This window comes from Globicephala melas, chromosome 21, assembly GCF_963455315.2.
Source record: "Globicephala melas chromosome 21, mGloMel1.2, whole genome shotgun sequence".
NCBI lineage: Eukaryota > Metazoa > Chordata > Mammalia > Artiodactyla > Delphinidae > Globicephala > Globicephala melas.
In genome coordinates, this window is record NC_083334.1 from 30790564 (window position 1) to 30805560 (window position 14997).

Below are 14997 nucleotides of genomic sequence, written 5' to 3' on the forward strand. Positions count from 1 at the left end.
AGTACTTTGAAAGGAACATACACCGTGATCCAGTGGGAAATATCCCAGGGATGCAAGGATGGTTCAATATCCAGACATCAATGAATGTGATACACCACATTAATAAAATGAAGGATAAAAATCATATGGTCATCTCAGTAGGTACAGAAAAAGCATTAGAAAAATTTCAACATCCTTTCGTTATAATAACTCTCAACATATTAGAGTAGAAAGACTGCACCTTGACATAATGAAAGTTATATATGGCAAACCCACAGTTAATAGTGTACTTAACAGTAACAGCTGGGAGTATTACCCCTAAGATTAAGAAAAAGACAATAATGCCTTCTCTTGTCACTTCTATTTAATATAATACAGCTGTAATAATCAAAAGAGCATTATACTGGCATAAAACTGAGATATATCAATGAAACAGAATAGTCTAGAAACAAACACATACATACACAGTGAATTAATTTTCAACAAAGGGGTGAAGATTATAAAATGGGGAAAGAATAGACTTTCCAATAAATGGTGTAGGGAAAACTGTATTGCCACAGGAAAAAAAAAAAAGTTGAACTGGACCTCTGTCTTACACCATATACAACAATCATCTCAAAGTGGAAGATAAAAAACACTTGAATGTAAGACCTGTAAAACTCCTAGAAGAAAATATAGGAGATAAGCTTCTTGACATTGGTCTTGGCAATGATTTTTTGGATAGGCACCAAAAGCAAAAGCAACAAAAGAAAAATTAGACAGCTAGGACTACATCAAACTAAAAAGCTTCTGCTTAGCACTGGAAACCATCCACAAAATGAAAGGGAATAGGAGACAATATTTGCAAATCACATATCTAATAAGGGGTTAATATCCAAAACATACAAGGAACTCTTACATATCAATAACAAAAAATATCTTTAAAATGATAATGATAATCTTTATTAAAAATGGACAGAGGACCAAAATAGACATTCCCCCCCCCCGCAAAAAAAAAAATACAAATGGCCAAGAAGTACACGAAAATGTGCTTTACATCACTAATGATGAGGACCATGCAAGTCAAAACCACAATGAGATATCACCTCACACCTGTTGAGACAGCTATCATCAAAAGACAAGAGAGAACAAATACTGGCAAGGATGTGAAGAAAAGGGAACACTTGTACACTGTTTGTGGGAATGTAAGTTGGTACAGCCACTATGGAAAACAGTATGGAAATTAAAAATACACCTACTTTATGATCCAGCAATAGCCAAAGTATGGAAACAATGAGTGTCTATCAAGGGATGGATGGATCAAAAATGTGGAATACAGGCAATGGAATATTCAGCTTTTAAAAAGATGGAAGTCCTGACATTTGTGACAACATGGATGAATCTGTGGGGCAGTATGTTAAGTGAGATGAGACACACAGAGAAAGTCAAATACTGAGTAGTATCAACTATATGTGTATTCAAAATAAAAAATAATGAACTGGTAGAAACACAGAGTAGAAAATCTGTTGCCAGTGGAAACTAGGGAGAAGTTGGTAAAAGGGTACAAACTTTCAGTTATAAGATGAATAAGTCCTGAGGATCTAATGTATAACAAGGTGACTATAGTTGATAACACTATATAATTGTTATATAATTATACAATACAATTATTATATAATTATTGTATAAATGAAATTTACTAAGAGAGCAGAACTTAAACATATTCACACACAAAAATGGGATAAATATGTGAAATGAAGAATGTGCTAATTCACTCAGTGGGGTGAATCATTTCACAATGTATACATGTATCAAATCGTCACTTTGTACACTTTAAATAACATAATTTTATTTTCAGTTATACCCCAATAAAGCTAGAAAATGACAGTAGCAGATAAATAAGTTCTGGAGATCTACTATATAGCTTAGTTCCCATAGCTTTAAAAATATGTCATTGTATACTTAAAATTTTCCAAGAGGGTAGATCTTTTGTTAATTGTTCTTAGCACACAGAAAATAATAATAATTATAATACAAAGGGCAGGAGGAAACTTTGGGAAGTGATGGATATGTTTATGTCCTTGATGATGCTAGTAATTTCATGGGCGTGTCCTTATCCCCAAACTCATCAAGTTTTACACATAGGTACCGTTTTTTGCTGGTGATTATACCTGGAAGTGGTTTAAAGAATAGTAACAGAGTCAAATTCAAGAACTAAGAGAGTGGGAAGAGGATATAAAAAGACTCAGTTAAAGTCAGGCGATCCAGGGAGAAGTAGGACTTTCTTTAACCTCCGGGACATAGTCAGAAAAACTGTAAAAGCCTTAGGTAAGCACCACACTCAGCATGGTTGAAAAACAACTTGGTTCCTTTATGAAGATTATAAATGGCCGAAGAAGGTGTCGAGTTCAATGGGACTAAGTGTCCTCCACCACCTGCCTCCACATGAGTTTACTATGGGTTAAGTATGACGTGCAGAGAATGCGGAATTTCCCACATGCCCCAACACAGGAGGACTAATGGATTAAAAGAGGAGCTCTGGAATCACAAAATGAATGAATGAATGAATGAACGAAGTGAGATCTCATGAAGAGACCCTGATTATCTCTAAAAGGCAAAGCAAAGTATAATCAGCCACACTTTGTTAGATACCAACTGAGAGCACCAGTGATCAGGCAGACTGAGTTACACCACAGTGGATGCCAATGGAGACAGGAGATGGTGGTAAATCAGCCACACTTAATTTCTCTCTGATGGCCAGAGGCATGTGTGTCATCCTTGGTCTAAGACTACCATGGAAGAAGGAAAAGGAGAGGTGGAAGGAACTGTGAAAGTTAGCAGGCATGACCTATCTGGACTTCATCTGAGATGCTAATAGTACGTGAATTTTCCCAAAATAAAATCACTAGATGAGACTGGAATTCAGTAGCTCAATTCATCTGCTTTAAGCAGATTGTGCCAGTTCCAAGAATTCAACCATAAATGCAAATTTTGAGAGAACAGACTTTGGAGGAAGAGTTTGTATTTCAATAGCCAGGCTAGAAAAAGACCTACCATGCAAAATTGGTTTAAGATATATTCCATAGAAAAAGAATAGAGCAACCATCAAAAGAATTATTTCAATCTGAAAACCTAGAAAAATTAAGCTGGAGGGGAGAAAAACTTGGAAAGAGATTTGGGTATTGAATCCCACTCTCATTTCAGTCTTCACTTCTTGATGCTATTAAGCTAATCCCTGTGATTTTAAAGAGCCACCCCATGGAGAATTCCCTGTCGGTCCAGTGGTTAGGACTCTGTGCTTTCACTGCAGAGGGTGTGGGTTCAATCCCTGCTCAGGGAGCTAAAATCCTGCAAGCCACAAGGCAAAAAAGAAAAGAAAAGAAGAGAAAAAAGCCCCCCATGGTCTTTTAGGACAAGTGGATGAAATTTCTGAAGGGAAGACTTTTGGAGAGATAATAATGGCATGCTCCACAGACACATATCAATAACTAAGAATCGTTGTTTCCACTGAGGATAAGAATTGATAGATTTGAGTGATTCCAAGAGCAAGAAGTGACATCGATTGATTTTCCAGGGCATAAACTAGGACTATTGGAAGTCTCTTAGACAAGCCAGCGTTCTACCCAATGATAGATTATAAATGGCTAAATAAACTGTCTATGGAATAAACTTTGGTATGCTTATGCCAAAAAATGGGATCTAAAAGTTTCTGAATTCTTAAGAGAGGAGTGCAGAATGACTGGAAATATCAGCACGTTGGAAGAATCCTGGGATTGAAACGGAGTGTCTGTGTACTAAATAGATTTACTGACTAAAGATCATGGCAGGTACCATGAGCATAATCAGAAGGGGCTCAAAAGATACGCAAAGTGTAAATAGATGAAGTCAGCCACTGTCAACAAATGTTGGGTAAGAAATAGGAAGACTAGTCAAGCTTTAGCAAAGTGGGAGCAGGTGATGAATTTTCCCAACTGAGTTCTAAAATAGGAAATGAAGGCAGGTCTGAACATTTGAGTTCAGTGTGTAGTTTTCAATTCTGCTACAGTGCTAATTAATTGTTTCACATTTAGCTGTGCACCATAAAATAATGTCATTGTGGCATTTTTCTGGTTTTTTACTATCAATTAAACAACATATTACAGTTTATATAATACAATACTTATTTAAAACTTTGTTTCATTAAAAGACAACACGGTAAGACATTTTTTGCTTTCCCTTTCCAGGGATGTTCTTTGTGGAAAATTGGCTTGTGTTTGGCCACATAATACTACTTACAAAAGTGATGTTCGATCTGCAGTTTATTCATCTACTCAAGGACATGTATGCATAACTATTGGGTCATCAGTGAGATCAGGTGGAAGAGATTATGCCTATGTGGCTGATGGCACTGTGTGTGGTCCACAAATGGTAACAAAACACGTTCACTTATCTTTATCTGTGCTAAATTATGTAATTATCAGACGCTATATTCCGTGATGACTTTCACAATCACACAAAGTGGATTTGAACCTGGTGCTGCCACTTATTTCCTAAATGATACTGAAAAGATAATTAAACTAAGCCTCAGTTATCCCATCACGTTGATTTTTGGGTTAATCTGTCATCAGTCCTAATGTGAGAAGATGTGTTTTTAAGCACAAGATTCCACTAACTGACAGGTGATTTTCTTTAGGTCTTTGAATTCTGATGGTTTTAAATCATAAAATTCTAATTTTGAGTTTTTAATTTTTCCTGCTTCACAAAGAAACATAATCGAGCTTTCATATTTCTTCTGCTTACGTGTATGGTCAAAATATAAGTGTTGAGGAATTTGGGAGAACCAAACAAGAAGTCTGTACTGGGAGACCACAGTTACAGTGATGTACAAGCTTATGCTCATACATACATGTAGTACTATTCATGTAGTCAAAAAATAAAGGGAGAACACAAATGGTTCAGAGGCATAGTGAGTCAGTCTGGAAGTATGAGTGCCCACATTTCAGAAAACATAAGGCAGCAGTTATAAATCAGTGTGTTTCATGTAAATGGCATTTAGTACTTACTTGCTGGATTAAAAATAAAACAAAACGTTAAAATGGTTACTCAATTAGCTAGTTCTTATATCTGAGTTCAGCAATTTTATTCCCTTGGAAACTTGCTTCTTGTGGTCGACAGCTTCTAAAATGCTCCAGTGCTCCCACTTCCTGGTATTCACACCTCAGTGTAATCCTCTTCCTTTGTGTGTGCTCTGGATACAGTGACTGGCTTCTGAGAAAGATAATATGGCAGGGTTATGGAATGTCACTTACAAGATTAATTTTAAAAAGACAGTGGCTTCTGTTTTGCATTCTCTCTCTCTGTCTTTCTCCTGCCTTCTCAGATTGCTTGCTTTGCTGAAGCAAGGTACGTGATGGAGAAACTCATATGGAAAAGCAAATATTTTCTCCTATAGCTTTTTTTGTACCCTCTTCACAGACTTTAACAGAGCAAAAGCTTTTGATTTTCATGATGTCAATTTATCAGTTTTTCCTTTCATAGAGCATGCTTTTTGTGTCAAGTCTAAAAGCCCTTCATCTAAACATAGGTCATGAAGATATTCTCCCAGTTTTTTTTCTAAAAATGTATAATATTGTGCTTTACATTTAAGTCTTTGTTTAATTTTAAGTTTATTTTATAACGTGTGAGGTTTAGGTTGAGATTCATTTTTTTTGTACTTTGGTCAAAAATAAATTGGGTATATTTTTGTGGGTCTATTTTTGGGTTGCCTAGATTGTTAAATTAATCTGCATGTCTGTCCATCCACCAGTATCATATTCTCTTGATTACTTTAGCAATTCAGTAAGCTTTCATAACAAGCAGAGTGATTCTTCTCATTTTATTTTTCTTTCAAAATATAGTTTTAGCTATTCTAGTTTAGCCCTGCACTTTTCCATATAGATTGTAAAATAAACTTATATGAGACAACAATAAACTTTTCAGAAATTTAATAAGAATTGTGTTAAAGCTATAGTTTAATTTGGGAAGGACGAATATCTTTACTACATTTAATCTTCCAATCCATGAATATGATAAGCCTCTTCAATTATTTAAGTGCTCATTGATATCTTTCATCAGCATTTTATAATTTTCAAGATACAGGTGTTGTGCATCTTTTGTTAGACTTGTATCTCAGCACTTTATTCACTTTGGAGTAAGTATAAGTGATATTGTGTTTTTAATTTCACCTTTCACATGTTTATAGAAATGTAATTTTTATGTGTTGAACTTGTACCCCAAACCTTGCTGCATTATTTTTTTAGTTCTAGAACTTTTTTGGGGGTAGAGTCCTTAGAATTTTGTAGACAATCACTTCATTTTCAAATAAAGACAGTTTTTTTTTTCTTTTATGGTCTACACACATATATGTTTTTCCTTGCTTATTGCACTGGCTAGAGCTTCATGTACTATGTTAAATAAGAGTCTTGAGAGTGGACACCCTTGCTTTCTTCCTGATCTTAGGGGAAAACTTCCAGTCATTTACCATCAGCTACTTTATTAGCTGTAGGTTTAAATATGACATTTAAGAAAGTTGAGAAAGTTCCCTTCTACTCCTTGTTCACTCAGATTTTTTTCATTATAAATAGGTGTTGAATTTTGTCAAATACTTCTTCTGTGTTAATTGATATAACCATGTGATTTTTCTTTTTTGGGAATATAGTTCTATTTCATCCAGATCATCTAAAAAACAGTATGTGGAAATACATTAATGGTATTTGAGAAGTCTAGATTCATAAGAAAAACTAGCGTTTGTAAAGATAGTACATTTTCCCTTATTCTGTGTTAGCTGGTGTAGCTTGATAGGAATGAGGAAGCACAAATGATTAAATTTAGGTGGAGGGGCTTCCCTGGTGGCGCAGTGGTTGAGAGTCCACCTGCCGATGCAGGGGACACGGGTTTGTGCCCCGGTCCGGGAAGATCCCGCATGCCACGGAGCGGCTGGGCCCGTGAGCCATGGCCGCTGAGCCTGCGCGTCCGGGGCCTGTGCTCCGCAACGGGAGAGGCCACAACGGTGAGAGGCCCATGTACCGCAAAAAAAAAAAAATTAGGTGGAGAATTTTGGAAAATGTTTCAAAATTGCCAGAGACTTTGATCATGACTATCTAGGAGATTTAAGAGTGCCAAACGCCTCTGTGCAAGTTTTTTTTTTTTAACTCTTTAAATATGATAAAATATACATTATACAAAATTTACAGTTTTAACCATTTTCAAGTTTACAATTCAGTGGCATTAAGTACATTCACTTGACCATAAATAATCTATTCCATTAGTCAATTTGTCTGAATTTATGCCGGAAACACATGGTTATCATTGGTGTAGCTTTGTAGTAAGTTTTGAAATCAGGAAGTGTGAGTCCTCCAACGTTGTTGTTTTATAACACTGTTTTGGTTATATAGAGCAGTGGTCCCCAACCTTTTTGGCACCAGGGACTGGTTTCATGGAAAACAATTTTTCCACAGATGGGGGGGTGCGGTAGGGGGATGGTTCAGGAGGTAATGCAAGCGATGGGGGGGATGGTTCAGGCGGTAATGTGAGCGATGGTTCAGGCTGTAGTTCAAACGATGGGGAGCAGCAGATGAAGCTTCATTAGCTCGCCTGCTGCTCACCTCCTGCTGTGCAGCCCTTTTCCTAACAGGCCAGGGACCAGTACCTGTCCACAGGCTGGGGGTTGGGGACCCTTGATATAGAGTCTCTTGGGATTCTATGTGCATTTTAGGATGGACTTTTTATTTATGAAAAAAATATGTCTTTGGAATTTTGATAGACTGCATTGAATTTATAGATGCTTTGGATAGTATTGATATCTTAACAATATTACATCTTCCAGTCCATGAACACAGGATAGCTTTCTATTTTTCTGTTGTTCTTTTTAAAAATTTTTTCAGTATTTCTTTTTAGTTTTCAGTGTATGCTCCTTGGTTAAGTTTAGTTGTCTAATAATAGTGGATGCTATTCTATACTGAATTGTTTTCTTAATTTCCCTTTTAGAATGTTCATTGTTAAAGAAATGTATTTGCTTTTTGTATGTTAATATTTTATCCTGCAGCTTTAGTGAAGCCTTGATTAGTTCTAACAGGCATTTTGTGTATGTGGAGCTTTTAGAGTTGACATATAAGATCACATCATCTGCAAAGAGATAGTTTTACTTCTTCCTATACAATGTGTATGCCTTTCATTTTTTTCTTGCCTCATTGCTCTGGCTAGAACTTCCAGTATTATATTGAAGAGAAAGGGCAAAAGTAGACTGGCATACGCAATGTCATTTTACTCATTGGCTCTGTGTAAATTTTCAGAAAATAATTGCAAAATGCTAATTTTCATTCTTATTTGATATATTCTTCTTTTCAATAATTTCATCGTATGTTATGCTGATATATATATATATATATATATATATATATATATATATATATATATATATATATATATATATTTTTGCAGTACGCGGGCCTCTCACTGCTGTGGCCTCTCCCGCTGCGGAGCACAGGCTCCGGACGCGCAGACTCAGCGGCCATGGCTCACGGGCCCAGCCGCTCCGCGGCATGTGGGATCCTTCCAGACCGGGGCACGAACCCGTGTCCCCTGCCTCGGCAGGCGGACTCTCAACCACTGCGCCACCAGGGAAGCCCTATGCTGATATTTTTAAAGAAGTCAAAAGAACATAAGCTAGGAGCCTAGTTTAAAAAACAGAAAAAGGTAAATGAGGGAAAAAGTGAGTAACTTACCACTGGATTACCCACTTTGACGTAAGAAGGGTTTTGCAGTGGATCCAAATTAAGTTAAAATATTTCTCTTGCTGGATTATTCAGATCAATATTATAACAGGGATTCATGATAATTTATAATCCAAAATATTAATTTATATTTAAAACCCAAACTAAATTAATAAATTATGTTCCAGTTTCAGTTTTTGAGGGGACAAATCATTAATATTAATCTAACCAATTATTCATAACAGAACATTAACTCCCCTGATGGTGATTCTCAATTCAATTCCCAATTGTAAGTATCAAAACCAAAATTATATGACATTATTACATAAACTATGTTAAGGCAAGCACTCTCAGGGGGGGTTTCTTAAAGTTATTATTGTTTATTTTTGTATTGGAATGCCAGAATCTTTGTACCAATATCAAAGTAATACATAATAAAAAGTCTCAACAAGAGCATCTTTTGTACGTATATAGCAAGTAGTTAATTCTTTCTTCACATCAAATTTGTGAATAATTATGAAGTATTGTTTGTTCTGTTTTAGTATTGTATAAATAAAACCTGCAAAGAAGTTCCTTTAATGGGGTATAATTGTAATGCCACTACAAAATGCAGAGGAAATGGGGTAAGTTACTTTTGTTTCCGTAGTTCTAAATTTCATGTTATTTTTGTGGGTATTTCAAAGTCAAAATCTATACTGTTTGGGAGAATTGAAAACCTAGGTCGCTTTTAAACAGACCCGGCCTAAGAATAGCTAACTAATATAAAGAAAATCAGCTGATTTCTAACCAATCCAAACTATTAAGTGAATTGTACTATGTGTGTACTGAATTTATTGTAAGCACTCACAACTTATGAATTGGTAACATGTTCAAATAAAAAACACTTATTATTTTCCCATGCAAATAAATGCATATTTTACTTATATTGTGAACATATTTGTTCTCCCTCATACTCTGCATAATTAAAACTTATGGCTATATAATATTTTACAGAAGGTATACTTAAAAAACATATTAGAGAATTTCTGATGTTCTTATGAAGAGGTTTCTGATAGAAAATATATCCTCCTGCAAAAAATATTTTATTTCTTCTCAATTGCTTATCTGTTTTAATCTGGTAATACAGACTTGTAGTTACTTTTATATTTAATTTTTACTTCTTAAAATGTATAATTTGGGTCTCTTTGTGTTACTATTTTCCTAAAAGAAAATTAGTGTATGATTTAGTCAACATTATATGAATGATCCCAAATTAACCAAATTTATCAGTATTCAATTTTATAATTTTTAATTGATTGGTTTTAGAAGATATAAAGTGCTGCTGCATTGTCTTTAACTTTCTATGAGCTGTAAACAAAAAGGATAGCTACATTTTCATGTTTTGTCTTTTATTTTCTATACTTATAATTATTGGTCTGATCTTTTGGTTTCCTTTGTTCAATTATCTGTTTTTAAGCCTTCAGCCTTAATATTTTTTATAAAATCTCAAACCAAAGTTATAGATTATTGATACATTTTATTTAGTAATAATTAACATGCAATATTATATTAGTTTCAGGTGTATATTAGTTTCAGGAGTACAGCACAGTGATTTGATATTTTTATACATTATGAAATGAGCACGACAGTAAGACCAGGTTTTTTACATCTTATTTTACAATACAAAGTTTTAGAAAAAAAGAAAACAACACATCCAAAATGTAGCTACTTTGACTTTGATGTTCCTGAGATATTCTATGCATTATGTTAATTTTTTCTAAAATTTATGTTACAGGGAAATTATAATCTATTTAGATTTGATATTCTAGATAAATGTTCTTTCTAACATGACATTGTCCGTCTACTTTAATGGGAGGAGTAGGGTACTGGAATACCACTTTTTTCAAAAAGTAAAGAAAAATGTATGTGGGAGGTATTCATTTAGAGGAGGTCCCATGTATCAACAATGGAAAAATGTTGCCTTTCCACATTAAAAATCCCTCTGTTGTCACAGAGCTATTAAATTTTAATTCCATTCTCCCAAAACTTTGTAAGCTCTGTTGGACTGTCCTATTGCTTTCAGTCCTGCCAGAGAGAAACGTGATGCTAGTTTAATTCCTTTTACCTTGTGCCGAATGTTGTGAGATTACTTTTCTTTGTTTTCTGAGCTTAGAAATGTTGCTGACAAGTGTCTAAGGTATGTGTTTTTCATTTCATTTTTTCTACTAGGAAGTCAAATTACACATCCAGTCTGAAATAGCATGTCATTCTTCATTTAATAAAATTTAATAATATAAAATTTAATAATATTATTTATTAGGTTATTGCTTCTGCTCTAGCTGGCCATCTTTTTCTTTCATTAAGTTAGTCAAAATGCAATGATGGTAACCTCTGTTGCTTTATGTTGCTTAGATAATTGTAAATTAATTCAGGACAAGGGAAAAATTTTGGATTAGGTTTGAGATAATAAATAAACGATACTGTAGTCCTAATTTCAAAACTTTATATTAAAATATTTATCACCTGTGCACTAAATATCAAAAAACAGAGGTATTGATATGTACAATAGAAGAACACTTTATGGAATTCAAGATTATAATTCAAACTCATTTTATTGAAATCCCTTTTGATATGTAGGGAAAAGAGATTTAAAATTTCAATAATCGTTAAACACAACAATTTAGCGCTGTCAGTGTACATGAGCAGAACACAATATCTGTAGCAGAATTATAGGAAATATCCATATCTTTGAATATTACATCTATTTTTTAAATGTGCCAGTCCTATATTTATACCTTCAGGTATGGGAATACGTTCATAACATAACATTAGTGATATTTGTTTGGCAAAAACCTGGGAATGAGTGTTAATGTGTGTTTGTGGGTGTGGACGTACATGTTTATCTGTGAATATACATAACACAGAATATGCTTAGCAGTGGAGAGGGACTTAATTAGTGGGTGAAGACACATTTAGTTCTGTGCATTTTAATTGTTTGAATTTACAAAATTTTACTCAAAAATGAAAATTGACACTAAGCTATTGAAATGTAAAAGCATAAATAACATGGAAACTGCACTGAATATAAACTGCTAGCAATTCAAACTTATCATAAAGTTTTTTTTCTATCGTTTTTAATTATTTTTGGCATCTATGTTTTTCTTTTCTTATATTGGAAAATTTTTCACATAAAAATGAAATACAAATGGTTGATCAACAGTATTAAGTTTTGAAAGAAAGGGCTAAGATAATAAATTAAAGTGGCCAAGTCAATTGATGGCAATTCTATCACGATATTTTTGTGTATAAATTAAAGGCCAGGGGCTTCCCTGGTGGCAGTGGTTGGGAGTCCGCCTGCCGATGCAGGGGACACGGGTTCGTGCCCCGGTCCGGGAGGATCCCACATGCCGCGGAGCGGCTGTGCCCGTGGGCCATGGCCGCTGGGCCTGCGCGTCCGGAGCCTGTGCTCCGCAACGGGAGAGGCCACAACAGTGAGAGGCCCGCGTACCGCAAAAAAAAAAAAAGAGAAGAAGAAAATTAAAGGCCAGGAACATACTATCGGGCAGGGTAGTGATTCTGGCATTAACTGTTAGTATACTGCCAAATTTTTCACTACTTTTTCTAACCTATTTCTCACATTATGTAGTCTTAATAAACTCAGAAAAACAGTGATTTTGTTATTTTGAATGTATTTCTATATGACATATAAAGACTACCATGATTTCTAGTGATTATATGTTTTTCTGTTTCAGATATGTAATAATTTAGGCAATTGTCATTGCTTTCCTGGGTATAGGCCTCCAGATTGTGAATTACAAATTGGTTCACCGGGAGGAAGTATTGATGATGGAAATGATCATAAATCTGGTGAGTAGAAATTAAACTTTAAAAAAAAATAGAATGCTTTATGAAATAATTAAAGAAATATACTGCCGAGTCAAATCTTTCATGATCTCCTGAGTAATTAATAGAGTTACCTTGAATAGCGGCTTTCATTAAATCAGTGTTAAATAGTATTTGTAACGTGGTTTCCTCAGAGAAACCCAGTTTTGATCATCTCGGTTACTAAGATAGAATATGGTACTCTTAAGTTTCAATAAATGTCATAGCATGAATGCAAAACAAATTCAAATATGGACGAATGAACACTATGTAAGTTGTTTGCATCCCGTGCTATTAAAAACTTTGTAGGTTATTAAAAAACAATTGTAGGATAAAGTGTTTATTCTGAATGAAATTTAGACAAAAACATATGACAAAATATAAGTATACACATTTATTAGGAAATAACAGTAAATCACATTTTGAGTGATGAAGTACAGGTTTATACTTTCCCTTTTTTCCACGAACAGCAAGTGGCTGTTCATTGATTCAACATCCATTTATGATAAAAACTCTCAACAAAGTGGGTATAGAGGGGCTATACCTCAACATAGTAGAACCCATATATGGAAAACCCAAAGCTACCATCATACTCAATGGTTAAAAGCTGAAAGCTTTTCCTCTAAGAACAGGAACAAGACAAGGATGTCCACGCCCACCACTTTTATTCAACATAGTATTGGAAGTCGTAGTCACGGCAATTAAACCAAAAAAACAAATAAAAGATAATGCAAGTTGTATTTTATGGGTATTTTATTCTTACTGGACTACATGGCCCAAATCAATTCATACATATCCATTTATAAAATTATTTTTGTGTTTGTATAATTTTGCTGGAACACCTGGACATTCATAAGCAGAAGAATTATTCTAGGCACAGACCTCATAACTTTCAAATATTAGGATCACAGTCCTAATACAAAATACAAAAGTGTGCATCTCCTAGAAGATAACAGAAGAAAATCTAAGTGCCCTTAGAGAATGACATTTCAGATACAGCAGCATGAAGATGATCCATAAGAGAAAAAATTGGTAACTTGCACTTGATTAAAACGTAAAAGTTCTGTTCTGTACAGACAGTCAGAGAATGAAAAAAACAAGCCAGAAACTGGGAGAACATCTTTGCAAAACATATATCTGATATAGGACTGGTATTCAAAATATACCAAGCACTCTTGAAACTCAACAGTATGAAAATTGACAACCCAGTTTAAAAATGAGCAATGTTAAAGTGCTTATCTGGGCTCTCTTGTAGTTCTCTGAGCATCTCTAGAACGATTACGTTGAATTCTTTGTTGAGCAATACCTAGATCTCCATTCCTTTGGTGGAGACCTCTTTCCCTGATTTTTCATGATTCCTGCAGCCTTGCGTAGGTGTCCATACATTTGGAGATACAGTCACCCCTTCCAGACTTTGTAAACGATTTCCTAAGGGAAGCCTTTCACCTGTGGATGGAGGCATACTTGATCGTGCTGTGACCCTGGGACAACTGGTTCAGGGCGCCAAATGCAGGAGCACCTGGTGGTACCAGGCCCAAAGGGATGTAATGTCTTTTCGGCTCAGGCCACTGAGGTCCATATTATCAACTGTGTGGTCCTTGTGAGCATTTCGTGGGTCCATAGTGGCTGCAAGGACTGTTGGGCTCGAAGCAGGACCTCCAGGATCAGTAGCTAAGGACAAGGCCAGGCAGCAGTGGTGGCTGGAGATAGTGGCATGCACACACTTGGCCGTGGGGCCCAACTGCAGGTGCCCGTGTGGTGGCAGAGGTCAGGTGCAGACGTGCTTGAAGCAATGGGCTGGAACCAACTATAGGCTCACTGGCCACTGCAGTATTCCTGAGTGTCAGTGTGCTTTCCTACTGCTTCAAGCTCTACCTTGGGGTATGCATGCTGCAGGGAGACCAGTGATGGGGGGTGGTCAGGCTCGGGGTGCACACCGATGGGCTAACTACAGGTAGGCACAGTGATGCCAACCAGTGTCAGAAGGCAGAGCCTGATCTGGATCCAACAAACAGCTACAGTATGCTCCTCTCCTGTGGCTGTACTCTTAGCCCCTGGAAAGAGTGCACTGCTGTGGAGGTCAGTGATGGGGGTCTGGCTGGGGGTGTGCAGGTGCATAGCTGGGGGGCGGGGCTAGTTACAGGTGGGCATGGGTACCAGCCAATGACAGAGGCTGAGCCTGATCTGGATCTGATAACAGCTGCAGGGTCCATGGATGTCAGTGTGCTCTCCTGTGGCTGGACACTCTCCCCACTGGCATGCACACTGCAGTAAAGGCCAGTGACAGGAATCAGGCTGGGAGCATGCCAGTGCACGGATGGAGGGGCTATCAACAAACAGGCAGCCATGGTGGTCTTGGCCAGTGACAGAAGGCAGGACCTGACTGTGCCTACAAACAGCTGTGACTGGCAGGAGAGGGGGCAAGCTGGCTGCCTATGCATTCACCTGG

General features: G+C 36.2%; 1 protein-coding gene across 1 annotated transcript in view; it reads left to right on the forward strand.

Annotated features, from left to right (window-relative positions):
- The window catches only part of LOC115840646 (disintegrin and metalloproteinase domain-containing protein 18-like), a 90307-nt gene that overhangs the window by 66357 nt on the left and 8953 nt on the right, over positions 1-14997 (forward strand). The window contains exons 17-19 of the mRNA XM_060291642.2: positions 4182-4365; positions 9230-9310; positions 12419-12533. Coding sequence (XP_060147625.1) covers positions 4182-4365; positions 9230-9310; positions 12419-12533 — 380 coding nt within the window. The remainder of the gene's footprint in view (positions 1-4181; positions 4366-9229; positions 9311-12418; positions 12534-14997) is intronic.